At 37.6% G+C, this 24,949-nt stretch overlaps 1 protein-coding gene across 1 annotated transcript in view; it reads right to left on the minus strand.

The window, feature by feature from the left end:
• The window catches only part of BLTP3B (bridge-like lipid transfer protein family member 3B), a 112,127-nt gene that overhangs the window by 7,322 nt on the left and 79,856 nt on the right, over positions 1 to 24,949 (minus strand). Inside the window, exons 13-19 of the mRNA XM_008004361.3 lie at positions 16,248 to 16,441; positions 14,419 to 15,920; positions 13,961 to 14,136; positions 7,291 to 7,433; positions 6,060 to 6,210; positions 3,898 to 4,151; positions 3,493 to 3,601 (exon numbers count right to left, since the gene is read on the minus strand). Coding sequence (XP_008002552.1) covers positions 3,493 to 3,601; positions 3,898 to 4,151; positions 6,060 to 6,210; positions 7,291 to 7,433; positions 13,961 to 14,136; positions 14,419 to 15,920; positions 16,248 to 16,441 — 2,529 coding nt within the window. The remainder of the gene's footprint in view (positions 1 to 3,492; positions 3,602 to 3,897; positions 4,152 to 6,059; positions 6,211 to 7,290; positions 7,434 to 13,960; positions 14,137 to 14,418; positions 15,921 to 16,247; positions 16,442 to 24,949) is intronic.

Below are 24,949 nucleotides of genomic sequence, written 5' to 3' on the forward strand. Positions count from 1 at the left end.
GAAACTAACATTAAAGGTGAACTAAGTACACAGACAATATACCGCAAGTAACTAACGGTATAAAAAGTGCCAAAAGAAGTAGAAGAACTCACATCAGATGATAAAGAAAGTGTCACTATACAAGGATGCCCTCTCTCATCACTCCTATTCAACACAGTATTGGAAGCTCTGGCCAGGGCAATCAGGCAAGAGAAAGAAATAAAGGGTATTCAAGTAGGAAAAGAGGAAGTCAAAATGTCTCTGTTTGCAGATGACATGATTGTATATTTAGAAAACCGCATCGTCTCAAACCAAAATCTCCTTAAGCTAATAAGCAACTTCAGCACAGCCTCAGGATACAAAATCAATGTGCAAAAATCACAGGCATTCCTATACACCATTAACAGATAAACAGAGAGCCAAATCATGAGTGAACTCCCACTCACAATTACTAAAAAGAGAATAAAATACCTAGAAATACAACTTAAAGGGATGTGAAGGACCTCTTCAAGGAGAACTACAAACCACTGCTCAATGAAATAAAAGAGGACACATTGGGAGGCCGAGGAGGGCGGATCACGAGGTCGGGAGATCAAGACCATCCTGGCTAACACGGTGAAACCCCATCTCTACTAAATATACAAAAAATTAGCCGGGCGAGGTGGCGGGCGCCTGTAGTCCCAGCTAGAGTGAGACTCCGTCTCAAAAAAAAAAAAAAAGAACACACAAACAAATGGAAGAATATTTCATGCTCATGGATAGTAAGAATCAATATCACGAAAATGGCGATAATGCCCAAGTTAATTTATAGATTCAATGCTATCCCCATCAAGCTACCACTGACTTTCTACACAGAATTGGAAAAAACTACTTTAAATTTCATATGGAACCAAAAAAGAACCCACAGAGCCAAGACAATCCTAAGCCAAAAGAACAAAGCTGGAGGCATCATGCTACCTGACTTCAAACTATACTACAAGGCTACAGTAACCAAAACAGCATGGTACTGGTACCAAAACAGATACACAGATCAATGGAACAGAACAGAGGCCTGAGAAATAACACCACACATCCACAACCATCTGATCTTTGACAAAACTGACAAAAACAAGAAATGGGGAAAGGATTCCCTATTTAATAAATGGTGCTGGGAAAACTGGCTAGCCATATGTAGAAAGCTGAAACTGGATCCCTTCCTTACCCTTTACACAAAAATTAACTGAAGATGGATTAAAGACTTAAATGTAAGACCTAAAATCATAAAAACCCAATTAGAAAACCTAGGCAATAACATTCAGGACATAGGGCAAAGACTTCATGACTAAAACACCAAAAGCAATGGCAACAAAAGCCAAAATTGACAAATGGGATCTAATTAAACTGAAGAGCTTCTGCACAGCAAAAGAAACTACCATCAGAGTGAACAGGCAACCTACAGAATGGGAGATTTTTGCAATGTATCCATCTGACAAAGGGCTAATATTCAGAAACTACAAAGAACTTAAACAAATTTACAAGAAAAAAACAAACAACACCATCAAAAAGTGGGCAAAGGATAGGAACAGACATTTCTCAAAAGAAGATGTTTATGCAGCCAACAGACATATGAAAAAATGCTCATCATCACTGGTCATCAGAGAAATGCAAATCAAAACCACAATGAGATACCATCTCATGCCAGTTAGAATGGCTATCACTAAAAAGTCAGGAAACAACAGATGCTGGAGAGGATGTGGAGAAATAGGAACGCTTTTACACTGTTTGTGGGAGTGTAAATTAGTTCAACCGTTGTGGAAGACAGTGTGGTGATTCCTCAAGGATCTAGAACTAGAATTACCATTTGACCCAGTGATCCCATTACTGGGTATATACCCAAAGGATTATAAATCATGCTACTATAAAGACACATGCACACGTATGCTTATTGCAGCACTATTCACAATAGCAAAGACTTGGAACCAACACAAATGTCCATCAATGATAGACTGGATTAAGAAAATGTGGCACATATACACCACAGAATACTATGCAGCTGTAAAAAAGGATGAGTTCATGTCCTTTGCAGGGACATGGATGATGCTAGAAACCATCATTCTAAGCAAACTATCACAAGGACAGAAAACCAAACACTGCATGTTCTCACTTGTAGGTGGGAACTGAACAATGAGATCACTTGGACACAGGGCGGGGAACATCACACACCGGGGCCTGTTGGCGGGTAGGGGCTGGGGGAGGGATAGTGTTAGGAGAAATACCTAATGTAAATGACAAGTTGATGGGTGCAGCAAACCAACATGGCACATGTATACCTATGTAACAAACCTGCACGTTGGGTACATATACCCTAGAACTTAAAGTATAATAATAATATTAATAAAAAGAAAGTGTCAGTATAAAGAAGAAAGTGGAGAGAACAATGGAAGGATGAATGAAATCCACGTAGTGATGAGCAATTCCAATGAGAAATAACAAGGCAAGTAAGAACGCAGAGATGTGCAAAGTGCAGAGAAGTGCAAGGTAAGTTCCATTATAAGAATTATAAGTAGGGCCGGGCGCGGTGGCTCAAGCCTGTAATCCCAGCACTTTGGGAGGCCGAGACGGGCGGATCACGAGGTCAGGAGATCGAGACCATCCTGGCTAACTCGGTGAAACCCCGTCTCTACCAAAAAATACAAAAAACTAGCCGGGCGAGGTGGCGGGCGCCTGTAGTCCCAGCTACTCGGGAGGCTGAGGCAGGAGAATGGCGTAAACCCGGGAGGCGGAGCTTGCAGTGAGCTGAGATCCGGCCACTGCACTCCAGCCTGGGCGACAAAGCAAGACTCTGTCTCAAAAAAAAAAAAAAAAAAGAATTATAAGTAGGAAATAAAGCTAAGAAAGAGATCAACTGAAAGACACGAGTAAGATCAAGAGATGTGTAAGACCCTGAAGGCCTCTCTCACTTTCTACAATATTCAAAACACATTTGTACAACAGGTACTAAACCAACTATATATGAGGTTTTTTCCAGGGTAGAGGCTGGTACACGTATAGATGATACTTTATTACGATGTACTGAAGGTGTCTGTCAATCTTCCACTACTATGTATGTATATATATAAAAGAAATATAAGTGAAAAGAAACAATCAGTGTGTAAATAATTTAACTTCGAAATTTGAGTAGGTGTTTATTTAAATGGGTTTTCATTGGCTGGGCGCAGTGGCTGGCCTGTCATCCCAGCACTTTGGGAGGCTGAGGCAGGTGGATCACTTGAGGTCAGGAGTTTGAGACCAGCCTGGCCAACATGCAAAACTCCATCTCTATTAAAATTTTTTCTTATACTAAAAATATAAAAATTAGCTGGGCATGGTGACAGGCACCCGTAATCCCAGCTACTTGGGAGGCTTAGGCAGGAGAATCACTTGAACCAGGGAGGCAGAAGTTGCAGTAGGCCAAGATCGCGCCATTGCACTTCAGCCTGGGCGACAAGAGCGAAACTCCGTATCATAAATAAATAAACAGTTTTTCATATATACCTCTGATATGAAAAGAGCCATCGTCACTTCTCTCTACCACAAGATGATCAATATGTACAGTTACAGGAGCTGGTTCAAGGGATATTGTACTACTCCGGGGACTATCATCCTACAGGAAAGAAAAATAATATTGCCATGTTACTTCAGTCAATCCTATTTTTAATGTGTTAAAGATAACACATGTATCTTTATATGTTTCAGCTGATACAGTCAGAAAACTGCCTGTTACATTTTGACATTTCCTAATTTCCAAAACAGATCTCTACATCATTTACCAAAAAAGACAAAATCATTTTAATAAATGCTGATAGAACATATATTATAGAAAAGGCACATTCTTAGACATGAATGAAAGTTCAGATAGGCAAAAGGAACATGAAAATATAAAATTATTTATTAACATACTTTTAAATTTATTTTTGTGTTAGAAACTTGTATCTTCATTGGCATTACTGTTGCAACAGTTTCATCTTCCAAAAAATGTTGAATATTCATAAGAGAAGATGTAAGAAACTCAGTGCTGAAGTTTTCTATGTGGCACTGCAGAAATCCATTTTTTTCTGCAAGTAAAGAGTGTATTACAGCACCAGGACCACTTTCAAACCTCAGAGAAATCTCAGGAGAGGATTTGGAATGAATTACAGCTTTCTGATCGGAACCTAAGGAAAATGAACATACAAAAATGTTTGTAGCATTATTCAATAATATTACAATTATGTGCCATGTGGTACATTAAAATAATACTAGTTTTACTATTCACCCCTAGTTTAAGTGATATTTCTATAGTACATATACAATATACGTACACACACTAATTTCAATATTTTAAGGCAACTTTCTACTACAATAATGTTGATTTTTCTGTATTTTCTGTTTTTTTGATAACAAGAAAAATATGTATGATAGAACTCAGGTGTGATACATGCCTCAGATACTTAGTGTGTGTTTGACTGTATACCTAAGTATACATTCAAATGTTGGCTGTGAACCAGAAATAAGTCAGACATTTAAAGTGACTCTTAAGCCATTTCTCAAGAAGTAACAAAGCCTGAGGTTTTGCACCTTCCTCATTAAATTGGGTCTTTAAATAACAGAAAAGTAAACAGAGAAGACCTCATTAAACTGTTTCTATTAGAAGGCAAACCGGAAACTGAAATTAAGGGGGGAGAGAGAGAGTGTGTATGTGTGAGTGTGTGTGTGTAAAATTACATTTACTTATGCCTGGACCCTATCCCCCCCAAAAAATTTATAGATGGCATAGACAGGTATAAACACATAGTTTAAAAACAAAGTTTAAAATTCCAATAATAAAATACCTAACTTAAAAAACGTAAGTTCCTAGTGAAACCACTGAAGTAAATTACTTGTAAACTCACACTCAGGGTAACTATTTTGCTTATTTATTTTATGTTACTTGGTTCCAAAATGAGTAAGACGCAATATGCACATGGTATAATCTGATAAAAAATGAGGAGACAAGGAAAAAAGGAAGGATGGAAGGGAAAAGGGAAAGGTAGTTGTTAAGATTAATAACCCAAAATGCATTATTTAAATTCCTATACCAAAAGGTGGACCAAAAATGAGCTCCCTAGCAAAAAAGATAAAAATATGATAGTTTCACAACTCATATAACCTTTAAGATAAAAACAAACTCGTTCTGGAAAGGCAAAGCTGTTTCAGTTTCTGAGGTATGAAAGTTATTTATCCCATGGGTCCTCATAAGAAGACTGCTGTATCAATTCATGATGGATTTTCAAAAATTCATAATGAGAAGGTATTTTATTCTTCTTCAGCATGAGTGTGACTAGTCTTAAACAGGTCAAATGTATGCATATTTGTGAAAGGGGGAGATTTGCAAGAAATTAAAGATGTGTGTATTTATTTACACCAAGGATAGGTCTCTATTCACAATTCCAGGTAGAGAGTTGCTCTTGAAGCTTGTATTCCAGGTACAGAATTTACTTAATTAGTGTTATTACTACTTATTAACACTCCCGAAAATAATGCAAGAGTTCAAATGTAACTCCAAAGATTTAAATATTTCAAAATTCAAATATTTTTATTTTTTAAAATAGAAGGTAAAAGAAACAGTCATAAATTGGTAATGGTTAGTGTTCTTTCCCATAGCAAGAAAACCAAGAGTGAGCTTGCTGAATAAGAGAACTTGCCAACAAACAACTTGATTAATGTGATTTTATTTTGCCTTTTTATCTGTCTAGATCTACACACATACACATTCTCATTCCATGGAGTAAAGCCAGAATAATTTCAAACAAAATGAGTTTTTTGGAGATGAAATAAAACAAAACAAAAATTTTCTCTGTCAAAGTCACTACTCCCTGCTACCTTTTATGCCATGGAACTATTACACTATGTCTTCCTATTGAAGCTCCACACACTATAGAAAAAACCACAAACTACAAATAATAATTATTATAATAAGTAAATGCAATTTTCCTTGAATTCAATTATAGCCAAGATAGGATTGCTGGTGAGACATATATAAAAGTTAAAACATATTAAACCATTGTATATGAAAAGCAATTAATAAAAAAAAAAACCCTTACCAACTGGACGATTACAAAGGTAATGCCGAAGGCTGATATTGCCTAACTGGTCTGGTGTCACCTGGTTCACTTGAAGACAGATTTCTGTATCTTCCCCTCGGATGTCAATTTCCCCATTAACACCAGTAATTTTAAATACCACAACGGACATCTATTAATGATTGCATAAATAATATTAGTATGCCAAGCAGTTCAAAACAAAATTTAAGAAATAATATAGGAAACTACCGTTACCCTCTAAAAATACAATTATGACCTACCAGACTAAAAATATACTTGTGATCTACAGAAAACGGTTGTTACATTATAGTGAAAACCTTTCATTTATTTATTATTAAATTAGGTCACAAGGATTGTAAAATGATTTTCATTAAAAGCTAGACAAAATATATTTTTCAAGTCTTTCACTACATCAGGAGGGCTTAAAAGAAACCATTAGCTTGGGCAACACAGTGAGACCCCCATATCTACAAAAAAATTTTAAACAGCCAGGTGTGATGGTGTGCACCTGGTCCCAGCTACTAGGGAGGCTGGGGCAGGAAGATCACTTAAGCCCAGGAATTCAAGGCTGCAGTGGGCTATGGACACATCTCTGTACTCCAGCCTGGGCAACAGAGTGAGATCCTGTCTTTAAAAAAATTAAAATAAAAAACATAAAAGGCAAGACAGAAAAAAGAAAGAGCCTTCACTCCTCAATATGATAAAACAAATTTAGAAAAGTAAAATCAAAGGAAAAACAATTGATTGGGGGGAAGCATTTTCTTTTTTTTTTTTTTTTTTTTTTTTGAGACGGAGTCTCGCTCTGTCACCCGGGCTGGAGTGCAGTGGCCAGATCTCAGCTCACTGCAAGCTCCGCCTCCCGGGTTCACGCCATTCTCCTGCCTCAGCCTCCCGAGTAGCTGGGACTACAGGCGCCCACCACCTCGCCCGGCTAGTTTTTGTATTTTTTAGTAGAGACGGGGTTTCACCGTGTTAGCCAGGATGGTCTCGATCTCCTGACCTCATGATCCGCCCGTCTCGGCCTCCCAAAGTGCTGGGATTACAGGCTTGAGCCACCGTGCCCGGCCGGGGGGAAGCATTTTCAAGAACAAAAGCTGCAAAATGAATTGCCCACCATCTAAGAATTCATGTTATATATGAGTGTCTCAAAATATATACATGTCAAATATGAAATAAAACTGGTGGCATTTATCTTCATAGAATCTCTGAAATTATCTGAAATATTTATTACCAGGTCATCATGATTTTCCTGAACACCCTCTGAATTTGTACTGATGGCATCTGGAGAAGTTTCACCATAATTTTGTAGGTTTGCACCAGTATTCACACTTTCTGCTGTGCCCCTGTAATTTGTAGTTGAGTTCTTTTTATTTCCTGAAATAATACAAAAGTAAATTAATAAATTAAAATCAGTTTTACACATCATCTAACACTGTATGTTTATTTAACAAAAAAGAACTATCCCTTCAACTGTTTCCTCTTTTTTTTTTTTTTGAGACGTAGTCTGTTGCCCAGGCTGGAGTGCAGTGGCACCATCTCGGCTCACTGCAAGCTCCGCCTCCCGTATTCATGCCATTCTCCTGCCTCAGCCTCCCAAGTAGCTGGGACCACAGGTGCCCGCCACCACCCCCGGCTAATTTTTTGTATTTTTAATAGAGACGGGGTTTCACCGTGTTTGCCAGGATGGTCTCGATCTCCTGACCTCGTGATCCACCCGCCTTGGCCTCCCAAAGTGCTGGGATTACAGGCGTGAGCCACGACGCCTGGCCCCTTCAACTCTTTCTCAAGCATTGCCTCCTTTAAAAAATGGACCAAGAAAAATTAGATTGTAATTAGTTATCAAACAATGAATGTGCTATAATTCAATATTTCTCCAACTATCTGTGGTAAAAGACAATTTAAAAAAAAATTCGGTAGCCATTACAGATCAATACTTTTTAAAAATACCATAAAAATGAATTAATAAAAAAATTAGGTGAGAAAACCTAAAGACATACAAAACATAAGTTTCAATTTATTATTATATTTACTACTCTGTAATCAGCTTCTAACGTAGTGCTTGGCAATGTGGTAGGTGCTCAACAAATTATTAAATAAATGGCCCAGGGAAGATACCTGTGAATACTGTTGTGGTATGAGGGACTAATAAAGGCATTTCATAAGGGGTTCCTAACATCATCAGGGGTTAAGAGAACATCTGTGATAAAATAGTATTTCTGCTAAAGTGAACGAGCCTGGGTGCAGTGGCTCACGCCTGTAATCCCAGCACTTTGGTGAGAGGATCACTTGAGCTCAGGAGTCCAAGACCAGCCTGGGCAACACAGCAAAACCCCATCTCTACCAAAAATACAAAAAAATTAGCCAGACGTAGCGGCACTTGCCTGTGGTCCCAGCTACTCAGGAGGCTAAGGCAGAGGACCATGTGAGCCCGGGAAGTAGAGATTGAGGTGAGCCAAGATCATACCACTGCACTGAACTCTAGCCTGGATGACAGAGTGAGACTCCATCTCAAAAAAAAAAAAAAAAAAAAAAAAAAAGATTCCCTTAAGTTTTTTTTTTTTGAGACAGTGTCTCACTCTGTTGGCCAGACTGGAGTGTAGTGGCACGATCTCAGCTCACTGCAACCTCCACCTGCCTCAGCCTCCCAAGTATCTGGGATTACAGGAACGCGCCACCATGCCTGGCTAATTTTTGTATTTTTAGTAAAAAATTTTTGTATTTTTAGTAAAGATGGGGTTTCACTATGTTAGCCAGGGTGGTCTCGAACTCCTGACCTCAAGTGGTCTGCCTGCTTTGGCCTCCCACAGTGCTGGGATTAGAGGCGTGTGCCACTGTGCCTGGCCCCCTTTAAAAAAATTTTTTTTTAAATTTACATGGAAAAGAATAATTGCAAGGAGAGCAAAAAGACACTCTGAAAAACACTGAGTGGATAAAATAATGAGTGGGAAAAATAAAGCCAAGAGTTATCCTTAACAACTCTAATTAAAAGTAAAAATAATAAAATAAACAGAATGAAAAAGAGCATTCCAGAAACAGCTACAACAGACTAAGATGGAAAAGTTTATCACAGTAAGGAAAGTGAGAGAAAGACTGAAATAAACTATGATCCATCTGAAGTATAATGAGCACATGGGAAAACATCAGAAAAGGTAAGCTGGGGCCACATCACACAGAGGATTGTCAGTAATGTTAAGGATTTTAACTTAATAGCCTTAAAGCAATTACAAGTTATCAGCAGTACAGTGGAAAATGACATGATCAAATCTGTGGGGTTTTTTTTCCCTTTTTTTTTTTTTTTTTTTTTAAAGACAGAGTCTCGCTCTGTCGCCTAGGCTGGAGTTCAGTGGTGTGATCTCGGCTCACTGCAGCCTCTGCCTCCAGGGTTCAAGCGATTCTCCTGCCTCAGCCTCCTAAGTAGCGGGGACTACAGGTATGTGCCACTATGTCTGGCTAATTTTTTGTAGTTTTAGTAGAGACCGGTTCTCACCATGTTAGCCAGGATGGTCTCCATCTCCTGACTTTGTGATCCGCCCACCTCGGCCTCCCAAAATGCTGGGATTATAGGTGTGAACCACCATGCTCGGCCAAATTTGTGTTTTTTAAAAGAGTATTTTGCCTGGCCAGGAACAGTGGCTCACGCCTGAAATCCCAGCACTTTGGGAGGCCGCAGCAGGTGGATCACCTGAGGTCAGGAGTTCGAGACCAGCCTGGCCAACATGGTAAAACCCAGTCTTGACTAAAAATACAAAAATTAGCTGGGTGTGGTGGCACACACCTGTAATCCTAGCTATTCGGGAGGCTGAGGAGGCAGAAGAATCACTTGAACCCAGGAGGCAGAGGTTGCAGTGAGCCGAAATCACACCACCACACTCCAACCTGGGCGATAGAGACTTGGTATTAAAAAATATATATATATTTTGGCTACAGAATAATGTATGAACTGCAAATGGATAAGAAGAGATGTGGAAAGACTAGTTAGGGACCAGAGGTAGCTACGTTGTTTATGTGTTCATAAATATGTACATACATTCACAAATATGTATACATGCATGCATACACATACATATCTTTTTGTATACACATACCTTTGTATGTATCTGACACACCCACACACATATAAAAAAATACATAGATAAAGGCCTGGAAGCATATATACCAAAAGTTGATGGTAGTTACTTCTGCAATGGGGAATGATATCAAGGAGACCATATTATCTGGTTTAAGGAAATGCCTAGAGTAAAAATTGAAGTTATCACCTTAGTATCACCCTTATTCTCCTTTTAAAATGAGAAAATATTCATATATTTCTTGTAAAATTAAAACAAAATACCAAGAGTCTCCTTCCAATAAAAATTAATGACCCTAACATAAAAATAAGTCACTGTTCAAAAGAACCAGGAATGTATATCATTAAAATGTTATACACAAAGTCCACACTTTTTAAGATCCTAGTCTACTGCTGGAATCTATTCTAAGATAGTCATCAAAAATGCAGACAAAAATTTGTGAACAATAATATAATTATAGCACTTTTATAACCGATAAATTATAAACAATCTAAACATCCAACATCAGGGAAATCTTTGAAAGGCTATGGTACATTCTTATGACAATTTTATACAGGCTTAAAAATATTTTCAAAGGAGTTCACATATATAAATTCATAAAATAAATAACAGTTGATATATTGTGAATGTGAGAGAGACTTTTTGGTGATTTTACTCTCCAAATTATGGTTGTATTTTCCAAGTTTTCCACATTGAGTGGTAGTCACTTTTCCTTACTATTATTTATTAGAAATAATAAAACCACTGATGCTTTCAGATTAAGTAGGGTGATCTGCCACAAGAACATTGTTTTTGAAGTATATTTTGATCAAAGGACAAAAAAATCCTCTGTTAAGGTAGGAATTTAAACGATAAAGGGGGCACAGGGGAACTACAGCTATCTGTGAATCTTGAATAGATTTTCATGACACATATCAGTACCTCTTCTACATTTAAGTGCTATGCTGGAAAGAAGATTGCTATGAATTATCAGACTTAGACTGACAATTTTTGTTTATGTATGGTACACATTCCCCAAGTCTGGGGAGCTAGAATAGCTTAATGATTGGTTAAAAACTTGGGCTATCAGTCAGAATAGCTGACAAATCTGCCTCTTACTACTTGCTGGCTACAACTTTTGGACAAGATATCTTATTTCTTTCAGCTTTAGTTTCTAAATCTATAGAAAAGTGATCAATAATAATAACCACCTCATATGATGGTCTTAAGGATTAAATAATGTGTTTTACAGCACTTGGCGGTATGACTAGGGGTGGTTCAATAAATGTTTGCTATTGTTGTTATTAAATATCATCTATCATGTAAGGTAAACTGACTAGTGTCTCCCACCAAGATAAAGTAAACTGGAATCTAGTAGAGAGATTTTTCTCTGACTTGTGTAAAGGGTAAAATTTTTTAAGAAGACATGTTTGCGTCAGATAGAAGAGTTCAGACTTTGAAGTCTGACTAACTGGGTTCAAATGCTAAACTCTACCACTTACTAGTTGCATAACCTTGGGCAAGCTGCTTACCTCCCTAGGCTTTGTTTGCTTCACCTTTAAAATGAAGATAACAGTTCCTACCTCAATTTATTTGAAGATTAAATACAGGCAAGATGCTTACGATAGTAACTGGTATAGTAAGTCCCTAGTAAATATTAGCTTAGAATAACAAACAAGAGGCTGGGCATGGTAGCTCACACCTATAAACCCAGTACTTTGGGAGGCTGAGATGGCTGAGGCCAGGAATTCGAGACCTGCCTGGCCAGCATGGTGAAACCTTGTCTCCACTAAAAACACAAAAGTTAGCTAGGCGTGGTGGTGGATGCCTGTAGTCCCAGCTACTTGAGAGGCTGAGGCAGGAGAATCCCAGGAGGCAGAGGTTGCAGTGAGCCAGTATCGTTACATTGCACTCCAGCCTGGGCAACAAGAAAAAAACTACATTTCAAAAAAAAAAAAAAAAAAAGAATAGCAAGAATAACAAGAAAGACAATCCCAGCTCTGCGTACAATAATGTGACTATGGGAACACTACTTAAACTTCAGGAGCCTCAGTTTCTGTATCTGTAAAAGGATAAGAATAAGCACTTATACCTCATAGGGCTGAGGCAATTTGGTACATAGTAGACAATAGGCTCTAGAGCCAGAATACCTGAATTTAAACCACTAACTAGCTGTGTTACTTTGGATTCGTTATTTAACCTCTCTCTGAAGATAACAGTATACTATTGATAGAATTGTTGTGAGGTTTAAACTCATTAAAATATATACAAAGCATATAGAATGGTACCAACACAAAGTAAATGCTCAATAAATGTTAGCTTCTATTATTACAGAGTTGTAATTCAAATTAAAAGAAGTAAACTATTTAAGCACCTGCAACGGTATGAATGTGTCCCTTTGAAATTCATGTGTTGGCAAAGTGATAGTACTAAGAGGTAGGGCCTTTAACGGGTGATCAGCCCATGAGAGTTTGCCCCTACATGAATGGGATTAAGGCCCTTACAAAACAGGCTTAAGGTAGCTTCTCTTGACCTACAGAGGACTGCAAATTACAACCCTTACAATTTGATGAGGTTTGATCTTGGACTTCCCAGTCTCCAGAACACGTGAGAAATAAATTTCTGTTCTTTATAAATTACCCAGTCTGTGGTATTCTGTGATAGCGGAACAAAACAGACATTGCTTGGCAACAAATGGTAGCTACTATTATGGCACATTAGTAATACATATTATATTATTACTTATTACATACTTGTTATATTTATGTTACTAATTATCTAATCTAAGCTTTTCAACTAAATCAATGGGGTTATTTCCTTTCAAACAGAAAGTAATTCAGGCCAGGCATGGCGGCTCATGCCTGTAATCCCAGCATTTTGGGACGCTGAGGTGCATGGATCATTCGAAGTCAGGAGTTTGAGACCAGCCTGGCCAACATGACGAAACCCCATCCCTAGAAAAGGTACAAAAATGAGCCGAGCATGGTGGTGCATGCCTGCAATCCCAACTACACGGGAGGCTGAGGCAGGAGAACTGCTTGAACCCGAAGGCGAAGGATGCAGTAAGCTGAGATCACAATACTGCACTCCAGCCTGGGCAACAGAGTGAAGCTCCATCTCAAAAAAAAAAGAAGAGAAAAAACAAAGTAATTTATATTTGCCTCTGGTCTCCTATGTTTTTCTGTCTGCAGCAACTACTTTCTGACTATGGCCCATACTTCTAATTCCTGTTTACAAACTCAATGCCTTAATGAGGGAGATGCAACAAACACCTTCTAATTCATTCCTAGCAGTCTTTACTAGGGCATTGGTTGTCTCTCAATAAAATGGGAAAAATCACGTAGTTCCACCATATACTATCATATATGTGAAAGAATCCTAATTTTGTAATCAGTAGAATTCACCATACAAATTAAGCCCATCTAATCAAATTTCGAAATATAGGAGTCTCTGTAATACAGGCTGGTAGCCTTAATATTGGCTGCTTTATGGTCTAAGTGACTGCATACATATAATTGCTGGATCTCAGCCATAGAGAGGCAGGAGTATCTGGTTAAAAGAAACAATGGAACAACCATTAGAGGAAAGTTAGGTACTCTTACATAGTCCATGTATGTATAAATAAGTCTTTTTTGGGGGGCTATAATGAACAATTAGAATATATCTAAATATAACTAAGTATTATTAATAATTAACAATTACTGAATATAACTAAAAACATTTGTTTTTAGTTACGCTCAACAACTTTAAAAAGCATGGGTACAGTTAACAATTATTGAATATAACTAAAAGCATCCCTTTTCTCCTAAGGTGTATATATGTAATATGAATTCTTAAACCATATCATAACTTTACCTTTTTCCAAAAACGTATGGCTGTCACTTCCATCACTTTCTAACAACTGTTCTTCCAATATCATGCTGTCAAGTGAAATGGTATCCAATGACATTTGTGAAGAGCTTCTTTTCATATTCTTGTAAGAAACACAGAGAGGAGCCAGGTTGGGTGGGCAACGTTCCTTAGGCTTTCCACTGTTAACAAAATAATTAGAAAGTTAGTACATATAGAGAAAAGAATTCTATCTAAAAAATACGTCTAAGAAAATTAAAATACATATATAGCATCCATAGCTGAAATTATACTTAAATATATAAGCTCAAAGTGTTTTCATATTTTGAAACACCTACTCTTTCACATGTTAACAATGCCTTATTTTGTCATGAGCTTTCCTGCCTCAAAACAAAATACACTCACAGGCACACACACTCCACAAAATAAATTAATTTTTAAAAAGGCCAATAAAATGTTGTTACCTTAAAGATGACTGTGATTTAAGTGTTCTAACTGTGGGGGTCTCTTCTTTACTGATATCCAGGTTTTCAGAGAGTGAAGCTGCTTCCGGAAGCAAATCTTCGGCTTTAAAGATGGACTCTATGGTTTCATTTCCTTTACTAGTTAAACTACTTGAAAGTATGTTTTGATTACCATCACTATCAAATGATAGCATATTTGAATCTTCTCTGTAGTTTAAGATACTACTTGAATCTGTATAAAATGAATCCTTTTTGTCACTTGTTTCTGATCCAATTTCTCCTGAGCCACTTTTGTAAACAAGTCCACTACTTTCATCTTCACTTATTTTCCCTAAATGTTTATCTGATAAATAGTCCATAAAAGAAACGCCTTTTTGCAGATTTGTATCACTAGCTGATTTAAAAAGCAAAGTATCTTTTAAAGGGACATGGCTAAGGTCAACACTCATAGATCTGTTGTCTGACATATGATTAACAGTTACACTTCTAATTCTATTTATATCCCTACTAATTTGTTTTCTTTTTGAAGACAAAAAATCCCCATCTTCTGTAGGCAAATAATCAGGTACCACTGGGCTCACACTTTCAGAAACAGGAGACTTAAGAGTATTTGCTTGATCCACTGGATGGAGCAAAAGAGCCAGTTCTGCACTTCTAAGTAAAATTCCAATACAAATGGATGTCTGACTAGCAGGACTGCCAGTTACAGCTTCTACATCTTTCCTTAAGTTCTCTGAAAGCAGAATAAGTGACTCATGCAGCAAAAGTAGGAGTAGATACTGGTAGTGATTAATCTGCATACTGACATGTTTATGAACATGAACTAGGACATGAATATCTGCTTCTGACGAGGAAGAGGAAAATCTAAAAAATTTATCTGATGAAGGCTTCTGACCACCATTTGCCAAGGGCTCAGACTCTGTACTATAATACTCCTTCAATAGTTTCTTCCGCTTCAATCGGCCAGCCAGATCACTAGATTCACTTTGTGATGTGTTTAGAGATACTTGATTACAACTCTGCGGCTCTTTTTGTGACTCTGCATATCTTGTTGGTTGACAAATCCAAATGGAAAGAGGGAATGAGTCTACAAAACTTATTGGCCGTCCTTTTCCACTTTTCATCCCTTCATAATCTATCCAAAATTGAGAAAAGTACACAGCCCAAACATCCGTGGCAGCAGAAGTTTTAAGAGTGTTTTTATTCAATTGGGGAGTAATATTTCCTTTATAAATTTCATGCATTTTCGTATCTTGTTCATGAGCATGCCTCTGGAAAATTGGATGTAGAAGATTAAAATTGTCACAAGATTTGGGGAAGCTGGTATATGTTTTACTAAAAAAATCACAATCTTTAAAGTCTTGAAACAAAGCTTCTAGGTCAGAATGTCGACAGTTTGGACAGTGCCTTGTATTTGTGGCAATCATTTCAGAACTCTGAATAGAAATTGCATGTGGCTGATCTTGATGACATTCAGATTTCATTTCAGAAGGAATGACAAACTAGAAGAGAAGAAAAATTAATCTCATCCAACTGTCAAATCCATACATCTTAAAGATAAAACAACATGACTTACCTCAGAAATTCTTTTTCTTGACCTTTCCCCCAAAAATACTACTTTCCTATTAAGACATAAAACACTAACTCTTCCCCTCAAATCTTATTAAATTGAGTAAAGGGGACTTACATGACCACTAAGAAGAGAATCTTTTAAAAAACAATAACATGAATTAATAATGAATGTAACATATATATATGCACAAAATAAATTGCAAAATAAAAAGAACAAAACTGAATTAAATCATTACTACTACTTGTTTGTACGATACCTTTAACATTAAGCCATCAACTCGAACATCAACATGTTCGTCAGATTTTGAGTTGTCATTCAACTTGTACACAGCCATGAACTGATTAAGACTCTGTTTTAAATCCAACAGAAATTGATTTAACCATAGAATGCTTCTTTCATCCACAGTAAACTGTAGTGCATTCAGCTGGCTATAGAGGTTGGGAGATGGAACTGTGGAGAAAAGATTTTTTAAAAAAAATTTTAATTGTATGTTTCTAAATCTTCCCTGAGAACAAAAAGTACATGTTTAGTCAGTTTTATTCTTTCTTAAAACAAATTTGAGGTGTTATTTACAAAATCATAGTGATACATGTGAATAACAAACACATTTAGATAGACAAAAAAAATTTCCCATGCCTAACTGAAAAAAAGTTTTAATATTTTAAAATATCTATAACATATAAATATACAAAACACATGAATATCTTGAATATATAAATTAATCTAAAACTAACTGCATAAAACAGGAAGCACTGTTTCAATTTCTTTCCTAAGGTTGTATTCACCAAGAACTTGTAAAAACATTACCTTCTTGATGAAGTATCACATCAAAGTGGTCCTCGATTATGTATTTCTGTAGACTTTACAACCTGAATCTTAATCTAAATCCTCTAAAATAAGAGAGCTAAGTCTAATGACCAATTTTTTATGCAAGTGCTATGCTAGCAGGTTCTCCTTGAAAGGAGGGACCACGCATAAATTTATTCCCCACTTTTAATCAAGGCCTGTAATAGTGCTTGGAGCAATGTGAAAACCAAGTATCTCCTCAACAATAAAATGAATTCACTCTTTTTCATAGCTCTCCCAAAATAAACTAATATTTATAATTAGAGGGTACATCGCTTCCTGAAATACACATATTTTTCTACCATACCAGTCATTTTGTTTTCAGAGCACCATGATGAAGATCTTTTATTCTAAAAATTCAGACATATTTATTCCTACCAAAGCTAAAGTTATGCATATCTAGAGCATTTAGACTAAATTTAAGAAAAATAAATCTAAGGTGTGAGACACCAGTGGAGAGGGAACACTGTAACAATGTCCTGAATATGGTTTATTTGCTTATGTTATTCATTTATTCATTCACTTTCCTTTAAGATCCACTAAATGTCAACTACATTGTCTGTCTTACCCTAAGCACAAAGAACACCAAAAGAAATAGGGCATGGTCCTTTTTCCTTAAAAGGTCATAGTTTATTACATGAGACAGATACAAACAGAGAAAAATTACAATTAAGTCTATCAGAGACATGCAATTGTGAAGTGTAGGTGCTTGCCTTTGGGAATAGAAATAAAGTGAGTGCTGCAGACACTGCATCAAACTCTGAAAGGAAAGGAAGGAGAGGGAATATCTCAACGTAGATTGATTGATGATGGCAGCCACAGAGTAGACTAGGGAGCAAACGCTGCCCAAGAGCTAGAGCACAGAAAGAAGCCTGAGAGCAGATGTGGGACTGAAAAAGGAACCCAGGACACTAAGCACTAGAAAGATCTATATGCGGTTTCCAACAGAAGTCTACTTATGAAATAGATTAGTATGTAGCTAATAATACTTAAAAGCAGCTTGTAGAAACATTGAATATTCTGATATCACTAAGGAAAAGAAGCAGGGTGCAAATTAAATATGTAAAAGAAATACATGCATTAAAAAACAAGACTAACAACGCTATATTTATTGCTATGGGTTGAACTGTGTCCCTCCAAAATGCATTTACTGAAGTTCTATCTCCCTGTAGCTCAGAATGTATTTGGAGCTAAAGCCTTTAAAGAGACAATTATGGTAAAATGAGTTCACTGGGTGGGCCCTAGTCCATTGTGACTCATATCCTTATAAGAGCAGAACAGGAGGGACAAACACACATACACAGAGGGAAGACCATGTGAAAATATAGGCGGAAGATGACCATCTATAAGGAGAGCAGTCTCAGAAGAAACAATCCCGCTGAAGTCTTCATCTTGGACCTCTAGCCTCAGTACTGTGAGACAATAAATTTCTGTTAAGTCACCTAGTCTGTGGTGTTTGTTATAGCAGCCCTAACAAATGAATATACTTACATTTGAGCAGATGTCTCCAAACCGCAAGCTTACAAGCATTGTTTTTTTGGCTTTTTCTTCTTTATTGTTAAAATATAATGCATATGTTACTTTCACAATGGTAAAAGGAAAGTTAAGAGATTATAAAAGTTGGAACATTTAGTACTGTTCAAAATAGAGATAATGAGGAATGAAAATTAACTCATCTATATGAGGGTTCAACATACTATATTCTCTACTTTTATTTTTGAAAATTTCTCTAAGAAAAAATTAAATTAAAAAATAGTTAAACATAATCTAGAAATTCCACTACCAGGTATCCACGGGGGTCAAGTTTAACACGCAAGGAAGGAATTTTGTTAATTTTTTTCAGAAAAAAAAAAGTACAGATTATAGAATGAGATTATAATTCCTTTGGTACATGCTAACAAAACTTGTATAAACAAGCCTAGATGGCTGGGAGTGTTGGCTCATGTCTGTAATCCCAGTGCTTTGGGAGGCCAAAGCAGGAGGATGGCTTGAGCCCACGAGTTTGAGACTAGCCCAGGCAACAGAGTGAGATCTTGTACCTATAAAAAATTTAAAATTAGCTGGACATGATGGCTCATGCCTATAATCCTAGCTATTAGCGAGGCTAAGATGGGAAGATCACTCGAGTCCAGGAGTTTGAGGCAGCAGTGAACCATCATTGTGCCACAGTACTCCAGCCTAGGCACAGAGTGAAGCTGTGTCTCAAAAAAAAAAGAAAAGAATATCTAAAAAAAAAAAAAACAGCTTAGAAGTCATAAATACTGGAAACTACTCTTAACTCTGAAGAAAAATTACTTGTTTAGGGACAAGGTGGCAGGCAGGAGGCAGGACTAGTTTGCAGCTCCAACTTGGACGGACATAGCAGTGTGTGGAGGCTCACATGGTGAAGTTTTGCTCCAGAACGACTACAGGAATAAATCAGGAAAACTGAGAGGACCTATACACCCTCTGAAGGACACAGATTGCTCCTGCAGGACCCGAGAGACAACCCAAATATTGGACTGGTACTCATGGCTGAGCCACAGATGGTTCACATCACAGGACTCTGCAGACAACCCCCAGTACCAGCCCACAGCCTGGTAGACTTGCTGGGTGTCTAGATCTAGAAGAGAGATAACAATCACTACAGCTCGGCTCTCAGAATCCACACCCATAGGAAAAAAAGGAGAATACCGGCCAGGTGCAGTGGCTCACGCCTGTAATCCCAGCACTTTGGGAGGCCAAGGCGGGCAGATCACCTGAGGTCAGGAGTTTAAGACCAGCCTGATCAACATAGAGAAACCCCGTCTCTACTAAAAATACAAAATTAGCCGGGTGTGGTGATGCACGCCTGTGATCCCAGCTACTCGGGAGGCTAAGGCGGGAGAATCACTTGAGCCCAGGAGGCGAAGACTGCGGTGAGCCTAGGTCATGCCATTGCACTGCAGCCTGGGCAACAAGAGTGAAACTGTCTCAAAAAAAAAAAAAAAAAAAGGGATAATGCCACTTCAAGGGAACATGTCATGGGACAAAAGAGTCTGAACAACAGCCTTCAGTCCCAGACATTACCTCTGAGAGAGCCTACCCAAATAAGAAAGAACCAGAAAAACAACTCTGTTAATATGATAAGACAAAGTTCTTTAACATCTCCAAAAAAATCACACTAGCTCACCAGCAATGGACCCAAACCAAGAAGAAATCCCTGATTTACCTGAGAAAGAATTCTAGGCTAATCAGGGAGGCACCAGAGAAAGGCGAAGCCCAGTGTAAGGAAATCCAAAAAATGATACAAGAAGTGAAAAAAATATTCAAGGAAATAGATAGCATAAATAAAAATCAATCAAAACTTCAGGAATAAACAGACACACTCATAGAAATGCAAAATGCTCTAGAAAGTCTCAGCAATAGAACTGAATAAGTAGAAGAAAGAAATTCAGAGCTCAAAGACAAGGTCTTTGAATTAACCCAGTCCAACAAAGACAAAGAAAAAAAGAATAAGAAAATATTAACAAAGTTTCCAAGATGTCTGGGATTATGTTAAATGACCAAACCTAAGAATAATTGGTGTTCCTAAGTAGGAAGAGAAATCTAAAAGTTTGGAAAACATACTTGGGGGAATAATTGAGGAAAACTTCCCTGACCTTGCTACAGACTTAGACATCCAAATACAAGAAGCACAAAGAACACCTGGGAAATTCATCGCAAAAGATGATTGCCTAGGCTCATTGTCATCGGGTTATCTAAAGTTAAGACAAAGGAAAGAATCTTAAGACCTCTGGGACAGAAGCACCAGGTAACCTATAAAGGAAAATCTATCAGATTAACAGCAGATTTCTCAGCAAAAAATCTAGAAGCTAGAAGGGATTCTGGCCCTATCTTCAGCTTCCTCAAACAAAACAATTATCAGTCAAGAATTTTATATCTAGTGAAACTAAGCTTCACATATGAAGTAAAAATACAGTGTTTTTCAGACAAACAAATGCTGAGATAATTCGCCACTAGCAAGTCACCACTACCAGAACTAAGAACTGCTCAAAGGAGCTCCAAATCTTGAAACAAATCCTGGAAACACAACAGAATCTCTTTAAAGCATAAATCTCAGAGGATCCATAAAACAAAAATACAATTTAAAAAAAAAGGCATACAGGCAACAAACAGCATGATGAATAGAATGGTACCTCATGTCTCAATACTAACACTAAATGTAAATGGCCTAAATGTTCCACTTAAAAGATACAGAACTGCAGAATAGATAAGAATTCACCTGTTGTGGGAAGTCAGGGACCCCGAACGGAGGGACCGGCTGGAGCCATGGCAGAGGAACATAAATTGTGAAGATTTCATGGACATTTATCACTTCCCTAATAATACTCTTATAGCCTGTCTTACTTTAATCTCTTAATCCTGTTATCTTCATAGTAAGCTGAGGATATGTCACCTCAGGTCCACTGTGATGAATGCATTAACTGTATAAATTGATGGTAAAATGTGTGTTTGAACAATATGAAATCAGTGCACCTTGAAAAAAACCAGAATAACAGTGATTTTCAAGGAACAAGGGAAGATAACCATAAGGTCCGTCTGACTGCAGGGTTGGGCAGAATACAGCCATATTTTTCTTCTTGCAGAGAGCCTATAAACAGACGTGCAAGTAGGGAAGATATCACTAAATTCTTTTCCTAGCAAGGAATATTAATAATTAAGACCCTGGGAAAGGAATTGCATTCCTGGGGGAAGGTCTATAAACGGCTGCCCTGGTAGTATCTGTCTTACGCAGTTGAGATAACAACTGAAACACACCCTGGTCTCCTGCAGTACCCTCAGGCTTATTAGGGTGGGGAAAAAACTGCTCCCTGGTAAATTTGAGGTCAGATCAGTTCTCTGCTCTTGAACCCTGTTTTCTGTTGTTTAAGATGTTTATCAAGACAATGCGTGCACAGCTGAACATAGACCCTTATCAGGAGTTTTTTATTTTGACCTTTGCCTTGTGATCTTTGCTTTGCTCTTTGCCTTGTGATCTTTATTGGCCTCAGAAGCATGTGATCTTTGTTCTCCTTTCTGCCTTTTGAAGCATGTGATCTTTGTGACCTACTCCCTGTTCGTACACCCCCTCCCCTTTTGAAGTCCTTAATAAAAACCTGCTGGTTTTGTGGCTCAGGTGGGCATCACGGTCCTACTGCTATGTGATGTCACCCTGGAAGTCCAGCTGTAAAATTCCTCTCTTTGTACTCTTTCTCTTTATTTCTCAGATCGGCCAACACTTAGGGAAAATAGAAAGAACATACATTGAAATTTTGGGGGCGGATTCCCCCGATATTCACCAACCATCTGCTGCCTTCAAGAGACTCACCTAACAAATAAGGACTCACACAAACTTAAGGTAAAGGGGTGGAAAAAGACATTTCATACAAATGGACATCAAAAGCAAGCAGGAGTAGCTATTCTTATAACAGACAAACCTTAAAGCAACAGCAGTTAAAAAAGACAAAGAGGGACATTATACAATGATAAAAGGCCTTGTCCAACAGGACACTATCACAATCCTAACATATATGCATCTAACACTGGAGTTCCCAAATTTACAAAACAATTACTAATAGGCCTAAGAAATGAGATAGATGGCAACACAATAATAGTGGGGGATTTCAATACTCAACTGACAGCACTAGACAGGTCATCAAGACAGAAAGTCAACAAAGAAACAATGGATTTCAACTATACTCTGACCAGGCACGGTGGCTCATGCCTGTAATCCCAGCACTTTGGGAGGCTGAGGCAGGCGGATCATGAGGTCAGGAGATCGAGACCATCCTGGCTAACACAGTGAAACCCCATTTCTACTTAAAAAAAAAAAAATACAAAAACTTAGCCAGGCATAGTGGCAGGTGCCTGTAGTCCCAGCTACTCTGGAGGCTGAGGCAGGAGAATAGCGTGAACTCGGGAGGCAGAGTTTGCAGTGAGCCGAGATCATGCCACTGCACTCCAGCCTGGGCAACAAAGCAAGACTCCATCTCAAAAACAAAACAAAACAAAAGAAAACAAAACTATACTCTGGAACAAATGGACTTAACAGATATTTACAGAACATTCCATCCAACAACTGCAGAATACACATTCTATTCAACAGACTTTCGCCAAGAGATAGGCTATATGATAGGCCACAAAAAGAGCCTCAATAAATTTAAGAAAGTTGAAATTATATCAAGCACTCTCTCAGATCACAATGGAATAAAAGTGGAAATCTACTTCAAAGGAACCTTCAAAACCATGCAAATACCTGGAAATTAAATAACCTGCTCCTGAATGATCACTGGGTCAAAAATGAAATCAAGATGGAAATTTAAAAATTCTTCGAATTGAACAATAGTGACACAACCTATCAAAACCTTTGGGACACAGCAAAGGTGGCGCTGAGAGGAAAGTTTATAGTTCTAAATGCCTACATTAAAAAGTCTGAAACAGCACAAACAGATAATCTAAGGTCACACCTTAAGGAACTAGAGAAACAAGAACAAACCAAACCCAAACCCAGCAGAAGAAAGGCAATGACCAAGATCAGACCAGAACTAAATGAAATTGAAACAAACAAAAACAATACAAAAGACAAATTAAACAAAAAGTTGGTTCTTTGAAAAGATAAATAAAATTGATAGACCACTGGCAAGATTAACTAAGAAGAAAGAAAATCCAAATAAGCTCAGTAAGAAACAAAATGGGAGAGATTACAACTGACACCACAGAAATACAAAAGGTCATTCAATGCAACTATGAACACCTTTACATGCACATACTAGGAAACCTAGAAGAGATGGAAGAATTCCTGGAAAAATACAACCCTCCTAGCTTATATCAGGGAGAATTAGATAGTCTGAACAGACCAATAACAAGCAGTCAAACTGAAATAATTTAAAAATTACCAACAAAAAAAAGTCCAGGACCAGATGGATTCACAGTAGAATTCTACCAGACATTCAAAGAATTGGTATCAATCCTACTGACACTATTCCACAAAGATAGAGAAAGAGGAAACCCTCCCTAAATCATTCTATGAAGCCAGTATTGCCCTAATACCAACACCAGGAAAGGGCATAACCAAAAAAGAAAGCAGACCAATATGCTTGATGAACATTGATGCTAAAATCCTTAACAAAATACTAGCTTACCGAATCCAACAACATATCAAAAATATAATCCACCATGATCAAGTGGGTTTCATACCAGGGATGCATACCAGAGATGGTTTAACATACGCAAGTCAATAAATGTGATACACCAAAGAAACAGTATTAAAAACAAAAATCACATGATCATTTCTATAGATGCAGAAAAAGCATTCGACAAAATCCAGCAACGCTTTATGATTAAAACTCTCAGTAAAAACAGCATACATGGGACATACCTCAATATAATAAAAGCCATCTCTGACAAACGCACAGCCAACGTAATACTAAATGGGGAAAAGTTGAAAGCATTCCCTCCGAGAACTGGAACAAGACAAGGATGCCAACTCTCACCACTCCTCTTCAACACAGTACTAGAAGTCCTGGGCAGAACAATCAGACAAGAGAAGAAAATAAAGGGCATCCAAATAGGTAAAGAGGAAGTCAAACTGTCACTGTTTGCTGATGATATGATTATTTACCTAAAAAACCCTACTAAAGACTCCTCCAGAAAGTTCCTAGAACTGATAAAAGAATTCAGCAAAGTTTCCAGATACAAAATTAATGTACACAAATCAGTAGCTCTTCTATACACCAACAATGATTAAGCTGAGAATCAAATCAAGAACTCAACCCCTTTACAACAGCGAAAAAAATAATAATAATAAAATTTAAAAAGTTAGGAATATACCTAACCAAGGAGGTGAAAGACCTCTATAAGGAAAACTGCAAAACACTGCTGAAAGAAATCATAGATGACACAAACACATGGAAACACATCCCATGCTCTTGGATGGGTGGAATCAATATTGGGAAATGGCCATATTGCCAAAAGCAATCTACAAATTCAATCCAATTCCCATCCAAATACCACCATCATTCTTCACAGAACTGGAAAAAACAATTCAAAAATTCATATGGGGCCAAAAAAGAGCCCACATGGCCAAAGCAAGACTAAGCAAAAAGAACAAAA

The sequence above is a fragment of the Chlorocebus sabaeus genome, chromosome 11 (assembly GCF_047675955.1).
Source record: "Chlorocebus sabaeus isolate Y175 chromosome 11, mChlSab1.0.hap1, whole genome shotgun sequence".
NCBI lineage: Eukaryota > Metazoa > Chordata > Mammalia > Primates > Cercopithecidae > Chlorocebus > Chlorocebus sabaeus.